This window comes from Neophocaena asiaeorientalis, unplaced genomic scaffold, assembly GCF_003031525.2.
Source record: "Neophocaena asiaeorientalis asiaeorientalis breed wild unplaced genomic scaffold, Neophocaena_asiaeorientalis_V1.1 scaffold59, whole genome shotgun sequence".
In the NCBI taxonomy this organism is placed as follows: domain Eukaryota; kingdom Metazoa; phylum Chordata; class Mammalia; order Artiodactyla; family Phocoenidae; genus Neophocaena; species Neophocaena asiaeorientalis.
This window is the reverse complement of record NW_020174268.1, coordinates 15,079,734-15,106,127: the sequence shown is the minus strand read 5'-3', so window position 1 is coordinate 15,106,127 and position 26,394 is coordinate 15,079,734. Positions and strand designations below refer to the sequence as shown.

Below are 26,394 nucleotides of genomic sequence, written 5' to 3'. Positions count from 1 at the left end.
ATTTTATTTTATTTTATTTTAATTAATTAATTTATTTATTTTTGGCTGCACCATGTGGCATGCGGGATCTTAGTTCCCTGTCCAGGGATCGAACCTGTGCCCCTTGCATTGGGAGTACAGAGTCTTAACCACTGGATCAAAGGGTGTAGCTTTTCACTTGTGACCCTCCATAGAGTAGGGAGACAGACCCTACTTTGGATGCCCATTTGTCACTTTGGACTCCTCTTGCATCATTTTTCATTTGAAGAAAGGGTTCTTCAGTTTGAAAAACAAAAGGAAACAGAACAAAAAACCAGAACCTCTATATTAGTACAAGGAAGAATCTGAATCAGACTGAAATCCATTAATTAAATAAATAATCCCATGCCTGCTACAATATATTTGAAGTGATGCTAGTTAGATATTGGCAAAGCATATTTTCTGCTTTTCATCAGCCTTCTGTTGAGTAAGGGAATAGAGTTTTAATCAGGAAATTATATTATAGTTCTATAAAATTGGTGCAGATAGTGCTCAGAGGACTGAAAGAAGATTTCTCAAAGGGGGTAGTATTTGACCTAAGAGGAAGAATGGGGTAAGATTGTATTTGAATATGTTGTAAAACAACATATGATGCATTTTCACAGATATCTGTGAAAATGCATTTGGGATCAGATTGTGGAAAGGCTACAAGATCTAACTTTAGAGCTTTTACTTTGTTCTTGCTCTGTTGAGAGCCAGGAATGATTGATGATGGATAGGAGGAGGGAAGTCAAAAAGGTAGACTGCTAAGGTGTTGTTATAGTTGTCTGTGGATGGTGGTAGTGGGATGGAAGGGAAAGAACATATTTGAGGAAGGTTTTAAAAGAACAATGTAAAAAATGGGTCATCTTACTGGAAATGGGGAATAAAAGGGAGGAGTCACAAGTATACGGGGTCAAGTCCAGATGATGAATAGTATTACCATGAAAAGAATGAAAGGAGCTGGTAAGAAAGGATGCGCTGCTTATTTGGTTTTTTTTTAATCAAGGCAAATTAAATTTAAAGTGAAACTGTGAGAATAGATAGTTCCCTGAGCAAGATTATGTAGAAAAAAGCTAAAAAGATCAAAAGATCATGGACAGAACCTTGAAATTTTTTTTTAACAGTAGAAAAATTACAGAAAGGTAAGAAAACCAGGTTATTGCAGTATTTTGAAACTTAAGATAGAAAAAGTTTCCAGCAGTAATATGTGCGATGAACAGAAAGACTGAGGACCAAAACGGGTCTTTGACTTTAGCAGTTAGTAGGTCATGGTGTTACAGAAGAAGTGTTCAAACATAAATAATAGTAACAGGTAGTAGCTATTAGTGCTTATAATGTGCCTGGGCTGATTCTCTGTGTTTTACGTGTTTTAACTTACTTCTTAACTTTATAAGGCAAGAAATATTTTTATTCCCATTTTACAGGTAAGGAACAGTGAGCTACACAGGTGTTTGAGTAACTTTCCCACTGCTGGGAAATAGCTAGTGGCATTTAAACTGAGGAAGTCTGGCTCCAGCACCCTCTTGCTTTAGCCACCACACTGCAGAAAAATTCCACTTTTGTTCCCCACCAGTAGTCAATGAGTGTCCAATTCACCTAACTCTTCCTGATAGTGACTTAACCTTTTCAGTCTTTGCCTTTTTATAGGTGAATGATGGTACTACTTTTTACAAAAAACAGTGAATAAAATTGAACATTTTTTCCCTATGTGTTTTTTGGCTAATTGTGTTTCTTCTTATTCTTCTGTGAGTGGCTTAGAGGAATTGTCTTATTGATTATATGAATGCTTTATAAAGTAAGGCTAGTAACACAGTTTGATTACCTTCTAATTTGTGCTTGACATTAATAAATATTAAATTATATAATCTATTATTTGTTTCCTTTATGATTTCTTTCTGCCTTTGGTATCATATCAGATGGTTATGTTTTTTACATTCAGTCTTTAATTGGTCTGGAACTCATTTCGTTGTAAGGTGGAGATAGAGATCCATCCTTTTTTAAAATCCTGATAGCTAGTTGTATCAGCTCCATTTATTGAAAAATTGATTCCTTCCCATTTGATTCGAGATGTTCCCTCATTATAGCATAAATTCTTATATTTGGAGTCTTACTGGATTTTTGCCTTGGTTTCTTTGTCTTTTGAGGCTTTTATGATACATTTTTATCTCATTGAGAAAATTCTTTCATCCCTCCTCCCCTAAAATGTACTAGATGTTCCCAAACATTAATTAATTTTTCCAGATGAGCTATAGAATGTGTCTGTTGAATCTTGTCCTACACCAAGTTGTGTTCCTCTGAGATGTAGTGAAAAATACCATTTGTGTAATACTGTGTTTCCATGCTTGTCTTGATTTTTTTCAAATCTTTATGCTCCCTTAATATAATTTCAGAAGTTATGTACAGATTCTGTGCATTTAAAACTTTTAAAAATAAGTTTATTCATTCATTTATTTATTGGCTGTGTTGGGTCTTCGTTGCTGCACGTGGGCTTTCTCTAGTTGTGGTGAGCGGGGACTACTCTTTGTTGCCATGCGCGGGCTTCTCATTGCGGTGGCTTCTTTTGTTGTGGAGCACTGGCTCTAGGTGTGCAGGGTTCAGTAGTTGTGGCTCGCCGGCTCTAGAGCACAGGCTCAGTAGTTGTGGTGCACGGGCTTAGTTACTCTGCGGCATGTGGGATCTTCCTGGACCAGGGCTTGAACCCGTGTCCCCTGCATTGGCAGGCAGATTCTTAACCACTGTGCCATCAGAGAAGCCCCTAAAACTTTTTATTCCTAGTTATTTTGTATATTTTGGCTTATCATTATAAATAGATTTCTTCTACCTCTCACCCGCCTGTATTTTTTAGGTGGCTTTGGCTAATACAGAACAGCACAGTCGATATTTAGTGTTTTATTGGTGTCACCTCACTGAACTATCAGTATTTTGTAATAGTTTTTCAGTTGATTCTCTTTGGTTTTCCAGGTGGATGCTTTTTCTCATAGATTTTTTTACATCACTGGCTCTTGTTCTTTGGTTACTAGCTCAGTTGTACCTCTTCAGGGATGCCTTTCCTGACTGCCCTGGTTAACCAAGAGTCTTGTCTTCTTGTCTTGGCCTTCTTTCTAGTCCTATTGTTCCCTGATTTTAATGTATTTGTTTGCTTATTTTTGGCCTTTGGCCTTCCCTTGCTAGACTTGAGAGCTTCATGCTCTTACTCATGGAAGAAAATAATGAATTTAATTTTGGGTATATGGTATTTTTCATTCCTATGGGACATCTAGGTAAAAATAAAACCTTGGGACTGATGAAAATATGGAAGAGGATTCAGGCTGAAGATTTTTATTTGGGGTGGTTGGAGCTATGAGAATCAGTTAATCAGGGAAAATGGGCAGAAAAGAACAAAACATCCTCAGAGATACTAATTGTTAAGGGAATGATAAATTTAAGAGGACGCTGCAAGGAAGACAGGTATATTTGACTTGTAGCTTGACCTTAGATTTGAGTACATAATGTTTTTGTAGAAATGTAGATCTACTAAACATTTTAAGGAACATTGAATAATTGAATTTTCTTATATTTTGATATGTATTATGTCTCTAACCTGGTGTCTATTACTTGTTTTTTTGTAAAAAGAACAAATACCTACCAGAGTGAATGATTATTTTCGATAATAGAAAGTGCATTACAAATAATTATTTTAAAATTACATAAGCTTGTTTTTAGAAGAAAATTTCAAAACATTGTGTTTCCTTTTTGATATATTCTGAATGTTCTAGTGAGGATTTATTGTGTGTCTGTTATGTGGCATTTTTACACCTTTCAGGAGGAGGCCTCTCTGGCTTTTATAACAGTCCCAGACACGGTAATATTTGCTAGATGGTTTGAAAGTGCTTAATGTTGCATTTATCCTTTATTTCAATATACGTTTTTCTACTTACTGGAGTAATAATGAACTTTAGATAGTTAGAAAACATCTATTATCATTCACATGTTTAGGCATAAACTTTACACGGAAAATACAAGAATAAAAATATAGCATTAATAAACAGTAAATCAGATAACATTTTGACCTCATTTGAATGGACAAAGGAAAATATCATTTCAAAAAGAAGCTATATTTACTATAGCTTTCTGTTTTGCCATAACGGTTGGGCAACAGCTGTATCAAATTTTATGTGGTTTAGTTGTGGTCTATATAGAAAATATTCAGGATTATTTTTCTTAGACATTGCTAATAGAAGAGTTAAAAAAATGAAAAAAAAATTTTTTTTTCATGTTAGTGCTCTTATAAAGCAAGTGAACAAGTCAATAGATGGAACAGCAGATGATGAAGATGAGGGTGTTCCAACTGATCAAGCCATCAGGGCAGGTCTTGAACTGCTCAAGGTAAATATACTTAAGGTAAAATTAAGTGCCTAATTAGACAGTTGTTAAACATATATAGTTTGGATTTTTTAGACTTGAGATTTGCTTCTTTAGGTTTATAGAACCTGAAGTAAAATTTTCTTAATCATTTTTAGGTAATTTTGAAATTGCATGTTTATTCTAACATGTAAGCTAAATATTCTCAGGTTTAAATTGTATAATATAACCTAGTATTAATTATATTAAGGATTATAATTTGAAGCTTTCATTAGTAAACAAAGAACTTGCTTACCCCTACCACAGGAAGGACCAAAATTTTAAAGTCTGTTTTATGTGTTATTTTGTTAGCTAAAATATACTACTACCTTTTACTGATTACAAAGATATCAGTTAATTGTTGATAACATTGAAAATATAAACTAATAAAGAAGGAAACATTGAGAAGCCTATCATTCATAAATATCTTTTGTTTCCTTTTAATCTTTAGAAAAATGTACACTTTTATATAGTTGAGATCAGACTGAAAATACAATTTCGTATCTTGACTGTTTTCCCATAATAAATTATAAGCATTTTTCTCAGTGTTTTTTGACAGTATTTTTAAGTGTCAAAAAACAGATCTTATTTTAGATGTATGCTTTAAGTTAATTGCCTCTGTTTCCTCATCTATAATGGAGTTAGTAACAGTACTTCTCTCACAGGGACTAAATTAAATCATGTACTTAATGTCTTAGCAGAGTGTCTGGCTCATACTAAAAATAATAATGAACATTTTTTGATTAGTTCATTTTGGAGATATCATAGTGTTCCCAACTACTTTCATATTGTTGGATATTTAGATTTTTCTAATTTTATTACTACTAAGGTAACTAAGATCTCCTGCTAATGTCTTTCTTTCTTTTTTTTTTTTTTTTTTTTTTTAAATACTAGAAGGACATTACTGGGTCAAAGAGAATGACCACTTTCAAAATTCTTGGATATATGTGTATTCAAATTCCTTTACAGAGAAATTGTACTCATACAGTATATGTAATTCAGTCAAGAGTGTATGAAGGTGCCTATCTCCTATCTTCACAAATTTGGAATAGTATAAAATTTTAAGAGTTTTACTAATCTGATAAGCGAAAAATAATGCTTTAATTTATGTAATTATTGCTAGTGAGATCCACCTTTCATATGTTGATCATTAGTATCTTCTCTATAGTGAATTCATTGCTTTTATCCTGTGTTCATTTTCTACTGACATCTCAATATTTTGTTTTTTTAACTGATTTAAAGTGTGCTTTTAACTTCCTTGGCTTTTTTATAGGACATATTTGATATATAAAAAAATAAAATGTATTCTGTTTAAGTTATAAAGTATAGTAATAAAATGAATACTAATAGAAAGTAAAAGGAATGCGAACTCAAATTAAATAGAATATTAATACTGTTGAAGTTCACTGAGTGGCTTTTTACCCCACATCTCCCAGGTCTGATTTTCCTGAATTTGGAGTTTATTATTCTCTTAACTATTCTGTATAGATTTTCCATTTATGGCTATATCTCTAAATAACATCACTTATTTTGCTTGTTTCTCAGTCTTATAAATATGGCATTATGCTCATACGTTTTTCTACTACTTGCTTGTTTTTACATTCGAGTCTAATTGTTTATTTTAAGCTTAAAAGTCCTGTCATGTTCAGAGGGGTTTTTATTGTTTGTGATTTTTAAATTTGAAACAACGCAGCTAAAATTTATTTTGAAATTGTGTATTGTAGGGGAGGGTCTAATTTGATTTCCTCCAAATAACTATCCACCTTTACCAGGACTATTTATTAAAAATTAAAATTCCATCCATTCTCATTTATTTTCTGTTAACCATCTTTATAATCTATTACACCCTATCTTAAGTGCTTATATACGGTAAGCTCTGTTTATTGCTTTATTTTTTCTTATATTGTTGCTTCTAGTGTTAGTACCATGTTGATTTGATTATTGTAACCTTACAATATCGTTTATTGTCTGGTGTTTTACCCGCTTCCCTAGATTACTTTTTTCCGAAAATGTTATTAGCTGGTCTCTTCTAATGATCTTTGTTTAGAATCATAGAGGTATTTTTTTTAAATTCTCTCTTCTCATTTTCCTTTTCTCCTACCTTCATTCTCCACTACCCCCCTCTCCAAACATTAACCAAATCCAGATTATTCTGAGTAGAATTATGGTACATGTAATTTAATTTTGAAGGTAATTGTTTCTTTAGACTGTACAGTCTTCCTACACAAGAACATTTCTGTTATATATTTAAGTAAGTTTTAAATTTTATTTATAGTGCTCTTATTGATTTTTTAGCATAATTATTTTTGTATTTACTTGGATTTGTAGTATTTCTAATATGTAACATTTCAGATTTATAAAGGTGAAAAGGATTACAGATCATTTTTTATGATCATTTTTTAGGTACTCTCATTTACACATCCCATCTCGTTTCATTCTGCTGAAACATTTGAATCTCTCCTGGCTTGTCTGAAAATGGATGATGAAAAAGTAGCAGAAGCTGCACTCCAAATTTTCAAAAACACAGGAAGCAAAATTGAAGAGGATTTCCCACACATCAGATCGTGAGTTGAGATTTTTCTGATAAATATTCTGGAAGACAGAAAACTACTTACTGTTTCTTGATTTATGTAATAGTTGGAATCTTTTAAGTTTTAAGGAAATAATGTCTGGGTTATCTTAAGTCTAAAATATTCAGTTTAGATTCTCATTTCCTGGGAGAAAGCATTGATTGGTTTTACAAGATTCATGAAAATGTAGGGTGAGCATGGCGTTTCTTTCTGAAGCATCAGTTTCGATTAAAGATTTTTTTTTTGTATTGTATATATACTTTTTAAAAAATTTATTTATTTTTGGCTGCGTTGGGTATTCATTGCTGCACGCGGGCTTTCCCTAGTTGTAGTGAGTGGGGGCTACTCTTTGTTGTGGCGCACGGGCTTCTCATTGCAGTGGCTTCTCTTGTTGTGGAGCATGGGCTCTAGGCACGCAGGCTTCAGTAGTTGTGGCATATGGGCTCAGTAGTTGTGGCGCGCGGGCTTAGTTGCCCCGTGGCACGTGGGATCTTCCCAGACCAGGGCTCGAACCCTTGTCCCCTGTATTGGCAGGCGGATTCTTAACCACTGCGCCACCAGGGAAGCCCTTAAAGATTTTTTTTTTGCGGCACGTGGGCCTCTCACTGCTGTGGCCTCTCCCGCTGCGGAGTACAGGCTCCGGACGCGCAGGCTCAGCGGCCATGGTTCACGGGCCTAGCCGCTCCGCGGCATGTGGGATCTTCCCGGACCGGGGCGTGAACCTGCGTCCCATGCATCAGCAGGCGGACTCTCAACCACTGCGCCACCAGGGAAGCCCGCGCTTAAAGATTTTAATGAAAACAGTTTTACAGTAAAACAGTTCCTTGGCATATTATGGCACAGGATAAGTAATTCATGAAAATTTAAGATCCAATGGGAAATTCCAAAGGCATTTCAACAGGATTGTCCATAGCACTCTTTACTTTCTTCTGTGATATGAGTATTGACTCGAAAATTTTCAGAAGTATTGCTTTATTTGGCACAGGGAAACAGAGAAGCATGGTATAAGCATCCTAACAGCAGTGTGTTATGTGTGTGTGTTTGTGTGTTCTAGTATTTCCAAGAATTGGAAATTGTGCTCTTATCCTGGTGATCTCTAATAGTGGTTGATTATTGTTCAAGATTCTCTAATAGCTCAAATTCTCTAATAGCTCAAAAAGAATAAGTCTTCATTCTTTATGAATCCCTGCTTACTTCTCTGTATGCATCTCTCCTCCCTGTTCCTGGAGAGCATAGCTGATAGTTGGTCTTGATATTGCCATAGTCACTGGTGGTTGGTTTTACTTCCAGCTCGTTACTTTTGGTCTAGTTAGTTGTGGTTGGGGTACTGTGCTTCTTCATGTTGAAGAATTGCCTGCGGCTCTTTTCTTTAGAAAGAGACTTGGACAAAGCTAGCTTTTAGAGGCTCAGGTATACTTTCTGTTATTACTTTCTATTTGCATGAACTTAATCAATTCTAGAAACTATTGATATAGAGGACAAAAGCATTATTTAAGTGATAATTGAAACATAAAATAATTTTGTAACAGTATACTTTTTGGCAAGGGTAAGAAACTTTATTGTTTAGAACTGGCTTCTGAATTTTTAAGGGAGCCTAGAACATAAATTTCCCTTTGGAATGGAGCTGTGACTCTCCTATCCAGATCAGAGATCAGAATTTGGAGATATATGTATACACACACACTATGTATAAACTGTATATAACTCTACCATATACTGAATGCCCACTTATTGTATTATCTCATTTAAACCTTGTAACAATTCAGTGTGATTTGTAGGAATTATCCTAATCTTCCAAATGGGGAATCTAATGTTTACTTGAGGTAAATGGTTCTAGGTCACATAGCTAGCAAATAGCAGCGTGAAGATTTGAATATAGGCCTGTTTGTTTGCAGTGCTTATGGTACCATATCCATTATGGCACAGTTCCTTTCTTAATTGGAGCTTTAAACAAGTTTTAGTTTGATTCATTCAATGGAGGTTTTAGTTTTCATTCTAAACTGTCTTTCCTAGTACCCTTTATATTTTAAAGAAACATTGTTTGATATATTTGTAGGAGAACTACGAGAGCAAGGTTGAAAGGTGGACATTTTAGAACACACGAGGGCATTTTAAAACACACTCTGCTTTAATATGGAACTGAAGTACTTAGAGTTATTTGATATATATGCTGAGTATATTTCGCATATCTCTCATGAGGAGAATTAATTCAGCTGATATTGAATACCTACTGTGTGTACACACTGTTCTTGATGAAGTAATTCATAGTATATGTCTTCCAGGAGATAAAATATGTTTGCAGATTTTATATTTTAAATTATTAAATTGGGTGAGTTGATGTTGAGGAAAAACGATAGAGTTAAATGAATGTTTATTAAATTATCTTCCCTTGAATTCCCTAAAATAATTTAAAAGAAAAATGTATCTAAGTAGAAGCTACCACAAGCTGGACAGAATTGGTGCTAGATAAGCCATTTAGACTGAATTGAGTGTGAAAACATTGACAGTTGATAAATGTATCCCTGAATCAGATGTTTAAGGGAATGTATAATAAGTGTTCTTTCATTTGCTCATTTAGAGGGAGGAGTTTGAGATATGGGCAGCTTTGAGAGAAATAGGGAAAATCTAATTTCAGCTGGAATAGAGCTAAAGGAGAGACTTTGCGGTCATACCATTTTTCTCTGGGCTTAACAGGAGGAGCAAAGCTTACAGGTGAGGTAAGGCTTAGAGTAGAATTGTGAAGCAAACGTCTCACCAACTTTACAGGAACAGAAAAAATTATGTGCTGACCCACTAAACTAAAATGATGGTGAATTATGGGTTCCATTATGACTCAGTAAGTCTCTCAGGAATCTGGCTCATCCCAAAGTAGGCAGATGTGCCAAAACTGAGAGTCCCCTACAGCATAAGGTGTGGTCATAGTCCAAGTGGAGCTGGTTCTCAATTGGGGGAGCTTAAGCAGACTTAGAAATTACACAGAAAAAAAGGACTTGATACCTTTAGTCCCGGCTTCTTCCTCCATGCTGTTTATCCAGCTAATTTAGCAAGTGTAGTTTGAGTTGAGAGTTCTGATGTTAATCTTTTAAAACAAGTGCCCAATGTTCAGTCCTCAGGGAGACACTATCTACATTTTTGTTTAAATGGTGGAGCCAGAGAGAATTTCTCTTATTCAAAGATGAATTAACAGAATACAAATAAATTAACAAACATGAATCCTATGGGGATAATTTAGCACTCAAAAGATAGCTGATCAGCACTTTGGAAGAATTGTATTTTTCTAGGAAAAAAGAAAATTTTAGACAGTTGTTCTAAACTGCCAAGAAAATTAAACAGCCAATGACATCTGGAAAAAAAGAACAAAAATAAGATAACATAAAAAGAGAAATGGCAGAACTAAGGATAAAGAAGAGCAGGAACATATTTGTATTATAGAAAGTAATTTATTATAAACAGCAAGGAGCAGAGTAAACAATATTGAAAATGTAACCAGGAAGGGTTCTGTTGAACTTGAGGAAACTGCATAGAATGTAGATACAGTGGGCAAAGAAATGAAGGCAGTTGAGAGAATTGCAGATAGTGAAAAGCCATGATTAGTTTCTGTGGAGAAGACAACAGAATAATGGGAAATGGAAAACATTTAAAAAAAATAATAGTAAACTTGCTTAGAACGAATGAAAACATGAATCTGGAGATTAAAAGGGCTCATGTTTTAGGAAAGTATTGTGATGGAATTTACTGAATTTTCAGAGATTACAGAAGTGATTTCATAAACATCAATGGAAAGGTAATGAGGCTGACTTATTTCTTTTCAACCACAAAAGATTTCCAAAGTTAATGATTCAACAACTAGAGAGTTCTGATGGACAAAAAGAATGTATCTAAAGCATTTCCTAACTAGCCAAGTTGTGCTTAAATAAGGGGAAATGAAGGATATTATTTAGGATTCAAGGACTTAAGGAATGTATTAGCCCCTTAACGCGGGCCTCTCACTGTTGTGGCCTCTCCCATTGCAGAGCACAGGCTCCGGACGCGCAGGCTCAGCGGCCATGGCTCACAGGCCCAGCCGCTCCGCGGCATGTGGGATCTTCCCGGACCGGGGTACGAACCCGTGTCCCCTGCATTGGCAGGCGGACTCTCAACCACTGCGCCACCAGGGAAGCCCTAGCCCCTTTTTATTGTGAGGTCACTCTGTCTACCAAGTTGTGTGATTTTTTTTTTTCCCTTTGCATTCAGTTTAGCTTATGCCCCTAAATCAAACTCTTGTTTTCTTCCTGTTTGCATATCTCTGATTTGTCTTTTCTCATCATTTTACTTTCATTATTTAAGTTTTAGATGTGGCTATATCTATGTCTTAGATATTTGAAAACCTGAATTTTTTTTTAAGGGTGATGTAAATAAATAAAATTGGGTCAAGTAGAGGGAAGAAGAAAACCTAATAAACTATAACTATAAAAGAATTAGAGAAAATTACCCTCTAATAATAATAATAAGGGCAAATAAAAGGTGTGTGTTAAAGGAGGTATTTCAAATCTATATATATATTTAAAAAAAAACCACACAGGAATTCTAATTTATTTAAGTTGTTTAGAGCATAGGGGGAAAAAGAAAGCATTTAGATTACTTCTTATAAAGCCAAGGTAACTACAGGAATGCTAAAACCTGATAAAAGATATCCCTCCAAAAGAAAACTAAGACAAATCTTACTAATGTTGATGCAAAAATTGTACATAAAATATTATCAACAAGAGAGTTTACTACAGTAAAACAAGAATATACTATGGCCAAATGTGATCAATTCCAGGAATACAAAAAGGGTTACTACTAAAAAGCCTAATATTCATGTTATAATTCATTGTATAAATGAGTAAAAGGGAAAGGGCACACAATAGATCATTTTGACAGATGCTGAAAGGGCTTCTGATAAAAAAAAATCAGCTATTTATAATTAAACCCAATAAAATACGATTTAATGCCTTCATACTTCTCAAACCAGTATACACCATCATATAGTAAAACACTAGAAGCATTCCCAGTAAAATCAGGAGCAAGATGAGAAAATCCACTAGCTCTGCTATGATTTAACATTGTTTTGGAAGCATTAACCAATATAATTACATAAGAAAATAAGAGGTGCAGGTGTTGGAAAGGAGGAAGCAAAGTTATCATATTCTAAGAAAAATTCAAGAGAATGAACTGCAGAACTAGTAAAATACTAAAAAATAAGATGGGCAAAATAAGTATGTAAAAATCAAAAGCTTTCTTTATATACCATTAACAATCATTTAGAAAATATTATGCGAGTAGAAATCAGAAGATTCAGAAGTAAAGTGTATAAGAAATTTGCAACCCTGTACAACCCTATAATAGTGAGGGGTATAATATTTAACAAAGAAACTAGGAAAACTTAGATTATTGAGTAAATAATTGGCAAGCTGTTTTAAAAAGAAAAATTAATGTAGACTGCTTACTTGCTTTTACATATATTCCAGATGAGTCAAAGATTATTCATATATCTAAGATTTCAAATATATATAAAATTAATTAATAAACATATTGGTAACCAGTACATTTTTTGTAACTTCTTACTTTGTGGTGAAAGGGACACTGATGCCAAGTCACAATTGAAATATTGATGGGTTGGATTTTTAAAAATTCATTTATTGAAAAAATATTTGTAGAGCCTTCATTGTGTGTAAGGTACTTGAGGATGTTAAAATGAAAATGACAGGTTAAGTCTCTGCCCTTACATTTTAGTGAGGGAGAATACTATTTAGACAAAAGCAAAAATCATGAAATAAATTGGAAACAGAACTGGTATGCTGGGAAGCTATTTTCAATATATATGACTTTATAAAAGGTTAATATTTGTAATGTATTAAGATTCTTAACAAAGGAATAACAGACATATCTCACAGTAGAATACTAACATAGGGAATAAATAAGAAATTTACAAACAGGAAGTCCTTCATCACATTAGGAAAGGACATTTATGCCTGCTAAGAGTGCTGGAGGAAAATACAATACCCACGTGCTGTATAACCAGTTTTAGCTAGCATGCCAGTGCTGCTCTCAGTTGGAATATAAACGGATGCAGCTTTTCTGAGTTGGTAATGTGGTAATACTTACCAACTTAAAATGTGTGTGGTGTTTAATACTGTAGTTTCACTTTGATGTATTTATCCCAGAGATAATTAGAAAATATGTCTACATAGTGGTTATATGGTTCAGGGTCCAGTCAGAAGCAGAAGCCATTCCAGGTATTTTAAACGTAAATAAATTAATTAATACAGATGTTTGAAGCTTGAAAGAGCAAAAAGTTGCTTTGGCAGCTCAGAGATCGTGATTTGCCGGAAGCAGTTACCACCCTTAGGGCTGGTGGAACAACTGGGAATAAGCGGTGTTAAGGACTGCCCAATGGGTGGAAGAGCCTGTCCACATTGTGCCAACTAACTGTCAGAGTAGGGGTGGCCTGGCTCTTGCTGCAGGGCAGCACAGCTACTGCAGAGAAGGCCTTAAAGAAGCTGTGGTGTCTCTTGTTGGAAGAACCTACCAGCTCTTGTGGGAGTCTGGGAAATGTAATTTGCAGATTTACAGCTCCAGGATCTCAGAGCAGATTATAGGATATAAAGCTCAGAGACACTAGATAAAGAGCTAGCACAGGGATGTTCATTGTTTGTTGTCAAGATTTAAAAAAAATAAAAAAATAAAAAAACCATCTAAATGTTCAGTGGTAGGAGATTGGTTAGATTAATTGTGGTATAGCCAGCCACTGAAGACCTGTGTGACCTTTTAAAAAAAAATGTTTCCAAATATATATTTTGTATTCTCATTTATTTAATATGTGTATGTATGTACAGAGAAATTTTAGAAGTAGTTCTAAAATATGTTAACACTAATTATTTCAGGGTAGTAGGATTTGGAGTTTTTTTCTTTAGTGTTTTTAATGTGTTTTTCAGTTTTGTTCGCAAGTGGGGCGGCAGGGGGGGTTTCCCCTTGAATTTGAAGGGGGAAAATCAATTTAATGAGGGAATAAAGGATTTCCTTTAATAGAAACTTATTAATATAAAAAGCAGTCAGAAGGTAGTCGCTTCATTTACGTTCATTAACTTCTCAGTCTGCCCAGGGCTTTAGAATTTTTTCCCTTCCTTATTGTTTTGGTTTATTTCTGTTTTCTGTTTAAATGAGAATGCAGAACATTGGATGAACTTAAAATTTCTCATGCTCTCTTTGAAAGTCCCACCGTAGTTGCTTCTTACTTGTGTGTGACCTGTAATTTTTCTCTTGATTACTAAGAAAAGGGATTATGGATGTTTGTATTGTAAAGTCTGACTTATGAGAAGATAGGTCTTCTCTGGGGACTTCAGTTACTGAAGTAACCAGAAAATAATAATTTTTCATTTCACAAGGAAGCCACAGACTAAAAAGAGGGCATTTTGGTGAGGCTCGAATTGTTTTTTTACATAGTTTATTATTGAAGTTTTCAAACATATAAAGAAGAGGTAGAATATAATAGTGAACTCCCATGTATCCACCAACCCGTTTATATATAAATAACTAAAAGCCACTTTGTTTAATTTATAATTCTGCCCACTCCCCACATTCCCCTTATATCTGAAAACAAATCCCAGACTCTATATTTTCATCTATACATCTCAGTATCTCCAAAAGATAAGAACCCTAAAAAAATGATCACAATGCTTTTATCGTAAACACAGTTAATAATAATTTCCTAATAATAATATCCAATTAAAACATAGTAATTTTTTTTTAACAGTTTGGTTTTTTTTTGAATCGGGATCCAAGTGAGGTTTCTACATTGTTACTGCTTGATAGGTCTCTGAAGTCCCTTTTCTCCTGTAGGTTCCCCCTCCAGTTAGCTCTTCTCTTTGTGTTTGATGAAGAAACCAGGTTGTTTATCTTGAAGAGTTTCACATAAACTGACTTTTGATTTTTGCTAATTGTGTGCCTTTGGCATCCTTTAACATTTTCCTGTGTTTTCTGTAAAGTGATAGTTGAATCCAGAGGCCTGATTGGATTCTGCTTCAGCTATTTTGTCGTCACAGGACCACTTTGTAGGTGGTGGTATGCTCTTCTGTCAGGAGGAATGTAATACCTGGCTGTTTCTCTTTTATTATGTTAGCAGCTGATCATATTTAGTAATCAGTAATGATATTGTGTCATTCCTTTATCACTTGTTAGCTGAATACTTTTATAAAGAGGAACTTCTCATCTATTCTTTGGCAGGATAAGTGCTTGATACTTTTTTTTTTCCTTATTTTCTTTTTTTAGCATCAGAAGTTACTTATTCAGGCTTTTTTTCTGTACCTAATATTATTCGTTTTGCTCTAAGTCAATTAACTTGCAGAAACATAAACATTACTTTAAAGCACATAAAGAAAAATTAAAATGCTTTTTTTCATTTCATTTATCAGTTTATTTTAAACATCATGAATCTTTTTTTATTGGAGTATAGTTGCTTTACAATGTTGTGTTAGTTTCAGGTGTACAGCAAAGTGATTCAGTTATACATATATTCTTTTTTTTTAGAGTCTTTTCTCATATAGGTTATCACAGAATATTGAGTAGAATTCCCTGTGCTCTACAGTAGGTCCTTGTTGGTTATCTGTCTTACACATATGTAGTAGTGTGTATATGTTCATCCTAAGCGCCTAATTTATCCCTCCCCGCTACACTTCCCCTTTGGTAACCATAAGTTTGTTTTCCATATCTGTAAGTAGTGGGTGATTCTTTTATGTATTGAACAGAGTTCAAAATAAAGAGTGAGGAGTTTACTAGTATCCTCTGTTGTCGTCTTTTAAAAATATCATTATAAACTGATGGATTTACTCATATTTGTGTTTCAGTCAATTACAGTGGTCACTCGATGCTCACATTGTCCCATCTATAGGCTATTCAGATTGACTTCTGAATCCTTTTGAATAACTCCACTAACCTTTGTAATGTCTTTGCAACCTGGTATGACAAAATATTCCAGACCCATCTTGTACATGTCCTGCCCCAGACCTGGATTCAGCCATTTCTCTGAGGAGCCCTGGTTCCTTTTAATGGGAATAGTATTAAGAAATCAGAATGTCAATCTTGTGTGTACTAATTGCTAATGTGTGGGTCACTTTTCTAGGACAATTCTGTGCATACAGCTTAAAAAAAAAAAAGGTTTTTTGGAAGATAAAATGCATTGTATGTTTATATTGATTATTCCAGTTCAAATTGGGTTTTTATTGAGCCTCTTCAATTTTACATTTTTATCTTTTCCCCTATGCCGAGCTAATACAGGATGATAAAACTATGATATTACATAATAACTCATTTGAATTATCCCATAATAAATACAGAACAGTCTCAGAATAGTAGTAGCACCACCAGTGTGATTCCTAAAAACAGCTGTTTGTTTGCCTTATGTAGTTCTCTTATGTATTTAGGGTTCATCACACTAGGGATTTACAGTCAAATTCTTGTGTTTTAAAGTTACTTGGAATGATTCTTTGTGTGGTTATGCCACCAAATGGATGCACACTTTCGTTCATTTGTTTCTTTTTATTTTTTGAGGTTACTTTAAAAAATTTTTATTTCTTAATTATATGAAATATTCACAGGTTTTAAAGACAAGCTGAAAAAGCAAGATATATTCTAAGAAGTCTAGCTTGTACTCGTCAACACTCTACCCTATTCCTTCTTACCTATAGATAAACTTAAAAGAAATCTTTTTATGCATGTCGGTCTAGATATGTTTCAGTGCGTATGCGTATATGTATGTGTGTTCACATGACCTCTTTGATAGAAGAATGATAAAAAGTACACTATACATGCCTTTCTCCACCTTGCTTTTTTTCTCTTTACATATACTAGCAGTTATTCCACACTGAAATATTTATTTTGTGGATATATCGTAGAATAAATGCATACATAATTTTACTAGATATTGTTACAGTTCCCTCTGTAGTAGTTATACCATTTTGCATTCTCTCCAGCAGTGTACGAATGTACTTGGTTCCCCATAGCCTTGTCAGCAGACTATGTTGTTAATGAAATGTTTCTCCTTGTCCCTGGTTAGCTTCCTTGTTCTTCTGTCTTTGAGAGCAGCATCTACTTTCATTTGTATTCGTGTTTGCAAGGCATATCTCTTTCTTTCAGTCTTTTATTCTCTCATTCTTTTTTTTTTATTAACATTAACATTTTATTTATTTATTTATGGCTGTGTTGGGCCCTCGTTGCTGCACGCAGGCTTTCTCTAGTTGTGGCGAGTGGGGGCTACTCTTTGTTGCGGTGCGTGGGCTTCTCACTGCGGTGGCTTCTCTTGTTGTGGAGCACGGGCTCTAGGCACGCAGGCTTCAGTAGTTGTGGCGTGCGGGCTCAGTAGTTGTGGCTTGCGGGCTCTGGAGCGCAGGCTCAGTATTTGTGACACACGGGCTTAGTTGCTCTGCAGCACGTGGGATCTTCCTGGACCAGGGCTCGAACCCGTGTCCCCTGCATTGGCAGGCGGATTCTTAACCACTGTGCCACCAGGGAAGTCCCAGTTCTCTCATCCTTTCATTCTTCTGTTCCTCCCTCGTTCCCTCCCTCCCTTCCTTCCTTCCCTGTAAATGTTCCTGGGGCTTAATATTTAAAATAAATACCTTGTAAATATCCTATAGTTTGAGTTGGGTCTTTGTTTTGTTTTTGTTGGTTTGTTTTGATTTTGGTTGTTTTAATCCAATTTGACACACTCTTTCTTTCAATTGGAATGTTTATACCATTTACCATTTAATGTAACTGTTGATACAGTTGGGTTTAAAGCTGCCATCTTAATATATGTTCCCATTTCTTTCTGTTTCTGCCCTCTTTGAGGTTGACTATTTTTAATGATTTTATTTTATTGGCTTATCTGTGTTCAAATAAAATTATACCCCTTAATGTATATTGTAAAAATCTTGCAGCAGTATACTTCCATGCCTTCCCCCTCCAGGCTTTTGTGCTTTTGTTGTCATACATTTTGTTTCTATGTGTGTTATAAATGCTACAATATGTTACTGATATTTTTGCCCTAAACACTTTGATATATCTCAGGTTAACAATAGCATATTTCTTTGATTTGTACACATATATTTACCTTTTTTACCTACCATTCTTCATGTTTTGGATATCTATCCATATTTTCAGCTGGTATCATTTTTGTTCCTGAATAACTTTAATGTTTATTAGAGTATAATTCTGCTTATAATTAATTATCTTAGCTTTTCTTTGTCTGAAAAAGTCTTTATTTTATCTTCATTCTTAAAGTATTTTTGCTTGGAATAAGAATTCTAGGTTGAGAGTTCTTTTGGTTTTCAGTACCTGAAAGATGTCACTCTCTTATTTCCTGGACTGCATAGTTTCTGATGAAAAGTGATCTTTCATTCTTTGTTCCTCTATACATAATATGTCTTCTCTGACTGGTTTTGAGATTTTTTTTTTTTTATCGCTGTTTTCACCAAATTGATACTGATGTGCCTTGGAGTGGTGTACTTAATGTTTCTTCTGCTTGAGGTTTATTGAGATTCTTGGGACTGTGGGTTTATTTTCATCATATTTGAAGTTGTTTTGGTAATTCTTTCTTTCTTTTTTTAATGTTCTCCCCTTCTCGCCCCCTTGGTTTCTGGGACTCCAACTGCATGTATTTTTGACTACTTAATATTGTCTTAGAGATCACTGATGTGCCATTCTTATTTTTTTTCCTGTCCCCCCCCCCCCTTTGTTTTATTTTGCATAGTTTCTATTGCTATGTCTTCAAGTTCACTGATCTTTTCTTCTATAATATATATAATCTGCTTTTATTCTATGTATATATTTTTAATTTGAGGTATTATATTTTTCATATTTAGTAGTTCCATTTGGGTCTTTTTAATATATATATATTTCACTTCTGTCCTCATCATGTTCATGTTTTCTTCTTACCTTCATGAGCATATGGAGCATATTTATAACAACTGTTTTTATGTCTTTGCTAATTCTGTCACCTGTGCCATTTCGGGGACTGTGTCTATTGATTAATTTTGTCCTGATTATATATCTGAAGGTCTTTCTGCTGTGGCTGGTGGAAACATGAATTGCTACCAGCCCTGTGTGTGGTAGGGAGTTTTTTGGCCTACTCCTTTCTAACATTCTTTTCCTGGTCTTAGGTAGTTTTTGCTCTTGCATGACGCTGATCATTATTCAGCCAAAGACTCAGGGATACCCCTCTTCAGGTCTACAGAACTCAAGCTCTCTTTCTCTCTTTGTAGCTCCCTCCTCTGTGGTGCTTTGCTGTAGAAAGTATAGCTCCCTTGGCCTCCCTGAATTCTCATTCCTGTCTCCCTCAACTGCATGCAACCACCAGGCTCTATTTGGGTCTCTACTTCTCCTTGTACTGCAGTCTGGAAACTACCTCCTTGCAATAATGGGGGGCAGATGTAGGGCTCTTCTAGTTTGTTTCCCATCTTTTATGGATTTTCGCACTGCACTTGCTATTGTCCAGTGTCTGAAACCATTAACATATTATCTTGTTTTCTACTTGTTTAAGGTAAAAGAGGAAACCCAGTCTCAGATATACTGTCCTAATCTGAAGCAGAAGTCCTCTGAGTATAGTTTTAATTTGTATTTATACATGTTTTTAAAGGAGTGAAGGTAAACATCTGTTCACACATAACTGGGTAATTTGTTTATCTTCTTTTGAAGAGCTTTCTACTCTTTTAAATCCAACCCATTTTTCTGTGATATTGTTGGTCTTTTCATTCTCTATTTGTAGGTGCTTACATTTTAGGGATATTAACCCTTTCTCTGTAACATGAAATGCAGAGTTTCCCTTCAGTTTGTCATTTATTTATTTTTATTATATTTTGCTGTTGGTATCTTTTCTGAGACTCTGATATTATTATAATGAATTATTTTATCTCTAATTTTTTTTTTTCTACTGGAGCACTGGGTTGTTATTGGGGAAGGGGGAGGATTCAGAAGTTGCTTTCACTGTGAGATGTATTCATAATAGTTGAGCTAAGAGATTCTGCTTTATTCAGGATTTTAAGTTTTTATATAGTGGAATGATATGATACATAAATGTTCTTCCAGGTAGCTATATGACCCATTCCCTACCTCTTTCAGAACTCTACTCCAATGTTACTTTATAAGCACATCTATAAGCACTCTATTTAAAATTGTAACACTGTCACACACTTAGCCCCATTCCCTATTCCTGTCTTCTTTTTCTTCTTCTGCTTCTTATTTTCCCTTTACAGGAGTTACCACAATTTGACATAACATATGTTTTGCTAATTTACGTATAATCATGTGTCTTATCCCTAATATGCTGGTAGCATGAAGGCAAGGATTTGGGACTTTTAATAGTGCCTGGCACTATAATAAGTGCTCAATTTGTATTGGTTAAATGATCAAATTTCTGTTCATGTCGGTTGTTTTTGGCACAAAGTAAAAAGTGAATTGGAAGAGGAAGAGCCTGGAGAAAGAAGGTGTAAGGTGGCAGAAGCTTAGCTGAAGTGGTACCAGTGAGAATGAAATAGAAAAGGCTAAAGGAATGACATTAAAAAGAAGAAATGGGTCACCATCCTTGTTTGTTTTTATAATTATTAAGTAAAAAGGAAAAAATACTTTATTTGGATTATATTTTTAATATAGATATTTATAAAGTGAAATTATAGATTGAAAATGTCTGAGTAGATGTTATGACTTTTTTTGTTCTTACAAAACATTACTTTAAAAATACAAGCTATCCTAGTGGAAGTCATGTTGTTTTTTCTGGTTAATTGTTTTTCTTTAATTTTTTTTTTTTAGAGCTTTGCTTCCTGTTTTACATCACAAATCTAAGAAAGGACCCCCCCGTCAAGCCAAATATGCTATTCATTGTATCCACGCAATATTTTCTAGTAAAGAGACACAGTTTGCACAGATATTTGAGGTAAAGAGAAAAGTTTTTTGTTCGTTTCATGTTATAGTTAAAAAACAAATATGAATGATTTTATAGGATGTTCACATTTGGAGATGTATCATTTTATAGTTTATTTTCAGAATTTGAATTAGTATAATCAATATTGATGGGTGATTAAAATCAGAAAATATCTGATTATTCAGGTGTTTAATGCTAACTCAGATTCAGAAATCAAACAGTTGTATAATATTTTTTGACATTACTTTATACATTTAGTATTAGGAAACTATTTTTCATTAGTAAGTAATTACATATAAAATCCTACTTATTGATAGTAGGTAGTAGATGATTATCAGTTTACAGATTTGAAAGTTAGATTTCTATATATGAGATACTACTGAAGTGTGGGGTTCTATAAATCCATACTAATTTGTAATGTAAGGTAAATAAGTATAAGTTTGTACTTCAGTGACTGACATAATTTTATGTCAGGTTAAAATGTGCCTTTTCCCTTGCAGAGCATTTGGTCCACACCAAAAGGTCCTTGATATTTTGGTGCTCTCCAGAATGTCTGTGGGCATATTTGGTCCATGCCAAATGGTTTTGGACAGGAGCAAATATGAACAAATATCGAGGACCTTTGTGTGTAGACCAAGTGTCTTATGGATGTATTGGATAGGACCAAATGTCTACTGACCATCTTTTCAATATGTATTTTATATTATTTTTTCTGTACTTGGAATTACTATTACCCTTTCTAGGCATTGCAGTTTCATTACAAGCTATTATAATCAGGGGCTGTCTTTAGCATTCTTCCTGCAAATAGAAGCTAAGCAGAAAATCTATAAAATCCTAACTTATAATTTTAGTTTAGGAGCTTTGAATGAAGTCAAAACAATTTGGAAATTATGCTGAAACTAACCCACCATAAGTACTTAGACTTGTTATCTCTGTTTTAGAAATATTTATGCTAATTTTGTCATATTTTCATATATTACGTTAAAGACCTAAAGGGGGAAAAAAGTTTTCTTTATTAAACAGCATCTTTGCTATAGATAGCAAATAGTAATATATTTTAAATTTGGGGGTGGAAATACTTTCTATAGTTTTTTTTTTAATAAGAGGATGACTTCAATGAACTCATGTTGATTTCTAGAAAGCTTTTGTTTTTCTTGAATAGTCTCCTTTTTGTTCCTTCCAATGATGATGAGGAGGATAATGCTGATAATAACTTGAATTTTTAGGGTACTTCTATTTTCATTTTTGATATCTTTTACTTATCTTTATGAGAACCTAACTGGTAATCCTTCTACTATGACATACAGGATTGGCTGGCTTTCTGAGAAAAGGTCTCATAGAAACATATGGCCTTTATGAGGTTGCTATTAATCGAGGGGCTGGCCATTTATTTTGCTTTTTCAGAAATGACTTTATTATCTTACTGTGGAAAATTGTCACACATTATAATAAATGAATTGAAAAAAGTACACTATCAGGTATTTGTTTATAATGTAAACAACAAGTTATCACTTAGATGTGCAATGGAGGTACTGAGGGAGGTCATCAAGAATAGCAAGAAGTAAACTCATTTCAGTATACTTTTGACTAAACTAAGCCTCTCACATTGCCCCAGTGTGTTGGGAAGAACAGTTTTGTGTTGTTTTTCAAGCCTAGAATTCTTGGTGTTCAGTGTAGGAGGATAGAGCATCAATTCTGCATTAAAATGTGTCATTAAATTTTTTAATAGATAATATATTCACTTGCTTCAAAATCAAGAGATACAAAACAAATATCCAGTAATAAATACTAAAGAGTAAAGAGTTTTCTCTTTTGCTTCACCCCCATATCTCCAGCCACCCAGTTTCTTAGAGGCAGCCAATGTTATCAGTTTCTAATGTACTTTTCTGGAGAGATTTTATTCATATGCAAGTAATGTAAATACACAAAATACACACATATTTTGTCCCTTCCCCCTCTCCTTATGCCAATGATAGTATACTGTAGTCACTCTTTTGATTTTCCTATTTAAAAAATTTAACAATATATTTTAGGTATCAATTTATGTGAGTATATGAGGAGCCTCATTCTTTTGTCATGGCAAAATGAATATTAATGGCTGGGTTTCCTATTAGAATAATAAAAATAATTTTATTAGTTACGGTACTTAATATTTGATGCTATAAAAATCCACAAAAATCCATGTGACTATACATAATAAAACTTATTTCTTGGTCCTGAAAAAAGTCTAATTGGGTGCTTTGATTGTATTCTAATCAGTGGCTTAGGCACACAGACCCTTTTTGACTAGTGGCTTCTCTTTGAGTCCCACTGGATCCTTGGTATTAAGACAGCCAGTGAGTAAAGAGAGAGAATGTGGAGAAGAAACATTGCTCATATCTGCCTCAGTACAGGCATGGCATACCTCACTTTCATTCCCATTCTGGTAACCAGAACTTATTCACATCCTCACCTAACTGCACATATAGGCATCCTTGAATGGAAGTGGATATTGGTGAGCCTTAGCAGTCTCTAACATACTTTTATATATGTGGTCATAAAATATATGATACATAATATGATTCTTCATGCTGAAATGTTCTTTACGTAACCTCTAAAATATAACTTGGGCAAAACTGAAAATATTTAAATATGATGCCTTCTACATAAATAACCTATAAAAGTTTAAATGTAAGCTTGAGCTACTACTTAAACCATGTACTGGAACTTTTGTAGTTTTTAAAATTTGAAGGTGAAATATGTGAACAGCTTATTTGCATGTTTATGGAGTTGATCATTTTCCTTTCCTCATTTTCAGCCTCTGCATAAGAGCCTGGACCCAAGCAACCTGGAACATCTCATAACACCGCTGGTTACTATTGGTCATATTGCTCTCCTTGCACCGGATCAGTTTGCTGCTCCTTTGAAGTCTTTGGTAGCTACTTTCATTGTGAAAGATCTTCTCATGAATGATCGGGTAATTTTTATTTTTTAGTTGTGTGTTCTTCATAATGCTATCTTCTAAAATTTTATGCATCAAAGAGAGAAGTGAAATGATGTAAATAACACTTCAATTTGGCCGACTTATTTTCGGTTTTCCTATCTTTTTAACATGCTGTACCTCCATTGTAAGTGAAACAACATTGAAACATCTCTTTAGTTGAGCATAGGACTATGACCTGGAATACTTTCCTTCATAAATACAGAATATTACCTGATTCTGTCTATTTTAACTTTATAGGGGTTTAATTTTTATAATGACATCTTTTTTAAAAAATGTGAAGACTGACAGGTTAGTTTATAATATGGTTGTTATGATAGTAGTTGTTGCATTTCATGCATACAAGAGAGAATTAAAAGAGCCTTGGGAGAAAACATTGGGAAAGAAATAGTGATTTTCTCTGTCTCCAGTATGTGAGTATTTGGGGTAGGGCATGACATGTTGGGTCTTAGAGAATTGACCCCTTACAGTTACGTGGAGTTTTATGCACGTCTTTGTGTTTTTAGATATATACACATATGTGTGAAAAGAAAACCTTAAAACTAGGATTTTCAGAATGGTAAATGAGCTTTGGCTTCAGTTTGAAGTCACCAGCTGCATTAGCCCCCTAACAAGAGAGTAGGCCTGTCCTTTTGAAGCTTTGAAGCCAAGCATTCACTTCTCTCTGGCTATGAAAGTTCTAGACGGCATCTTCTTCCAATAGAAGATTGTTTTCTGCATTGAAAATCTGTTGTTTAGCATAGCTACCTTAATTAATGATCTTAGCTAGGTGTTCTGGATAACTTGCTGCAGCTTCTGCATCAGTACTTGCTGCTTCACCTTGTACTTCTATGTCATAGAGATGGCTTCTTTCCTTAAATATTATGAACCAACCTCTGCTAGCCTCAGATTTTTCCTCTGCAGCCTCCTCACCTCGCCAGGCCTTCACAGAATTGAAGAGAGTTAGGGCCTTGCTTTGGATTAGGCTTTGCCTTAAGGGAATGTTGGGCTGGTTTGATCTCCTCTCCAGTCCACTAAAACTTTCTCCATATGAGCAATAAGGGTGTTTTGCTTTCTTATCATTACGTGTTCACTGGAGTAGCACTTTTAATTTCCTTCAGGAACTTTCCCTTTGTATTCACAACTTGGCTAACTGGCACAAGTGGTGTAACTTTCAGCTGATTGCAGCTTTTGACATGCCTTCGTCACTAAGCTTGATCATTTCTAGCTTTTGATTTAAAGTGAGAGATGTGCAATGCTTCCTTTCACTTGAACACTTTATAGAGGCCATTGTAAGGTTATTAATTGGCCTAATTTCAGCATTGTTGTGTCTCAGGGAATAGGGCGGCCTGAGGGAGAGGGAGAGAGATGGGGGAGTGGCCAGTCTGTAGAGCAGTCAGAACACACACATTTACTAATTAAGTTCACTATGATATGTGGGAGTGGTTCATGGCACCTCAGAACAATTACAATAGTATCATTAAAGATCGCTGATCGGGCTTCCCTGGTGGCACATTGGTTGAGAGTCCGCCTGCCGATGCAGGGGACACGGGTTCGTGCCCCGGTCCGGGAGGATCCCACATGCCGCGGAGCGGCTGGGCCCGTGAGCCATGGCCGCTGAGCCTGCGCGTCCGGAGCCTGTGCTCCGCAACGGGAGAGGCCACAACAGTGAGAGGCCCACGTACCGCAAAAAAAAAAAAAAGATCGCTGATCACTTATCACCATAACAAATGTAATAATAATGAAATCATTTGGAATATTGCAAGAATTATGAAAATGTGACACAGAGACATGAAGTGAGCAAATGCTGTTGGAAAAATAGCACTGATGGACTTGCTTGACACAAAACTTCAATTTGTAAAAAATGCAGTATCTGTGAAGCATAATGAAACAATTTTTGTCTGTATACAAAAAGTATGTCAGACAGCTGGGTCACAGTAAAAAAAAAATACTGTATATTTGGAGTGTAATTAGAACTACAGCAAGAGAGGAAAGAGAATATGAAACAGAAATAGTATTTGAAGTGATAATGCCAGAAAATTTTTCAAAATTTATGAAAGACGTCAAAGCTATACATTCAAGATCAGGTAGAAGCCCCGAATAGGATAAATATAACACAAAGCACACCCAGATACATCATAGTAAAACTGGAACCAATCAAAATAGAAAAGATTAAAAGCATTTACAGCAAAAAGACAGAAAACCTTCAAAGGGACAAGACTGTCACTTGACTTCAAAAGAAAAGATAAGAAAATGGAATAATATCTTGAAATTATCGAGTGGAAGAAATGTACCAATCTAGAATTCTAAACCTGGAGAAAATATCCTTTAAAAAGGGAAGGCAAGGGCTTCCCTGGTGGTGCAGTGGTTGAGAGTCCACCTGCTGATGCAGGGGACACGGGTTCGTGCCCCGATCCGGGAGGATCCCACATGCTGCGGAGCAGCTGGGCCCGTGACCCATGGCCGCTGAGCCTGCGTGTCTAGAGCCTGTGCTCCACAACGGGAGAGGCCACAGTGGTGACAGGCCCGCGTACCGCAAAAAAAAAAAAAAAAAAAAAAAAAAAAAAGAAAAA

At 34.9% G+C, this 26,394-nt stretch overlaps 1 protein-coding gene across 6 annotated transcripts in view; it reads left to right on the top strand.

Annotated features, from left to right (window-relative positions):
- Window positions 1–26,394, top strand: part of PDS5B (PDS5 cohesin associated factor B) — a 196,625-nt gene that overhangs the window by 123,164 nt on the left and 47,067 nt on the right. For all 6 annotated transcript variants that reach the window (XM_024755479.1, XM_024755477.1, XM_024755480.1 and 3 more), the window contains exons 18-21: window positions 4,260–4,365; window positions 6,784–6,944; window positions 20,751–20,874; window positions 23,660–23,818. In XM_024755479.1, coding sequence (XP_024611247.1) covers window positions 4,260–4,365; window positions 6,784–6,944; window positions 20,751–20,874; window positions 23,660–23,818 — 550 coding nt within the window. The remainder of the gene's footprint in view (window positions 1–4,259; window positions 4,366–6,783; window positions 6,945–20,750; window positions 20,875–23,659; window positions 23,819–26,394) is intronic.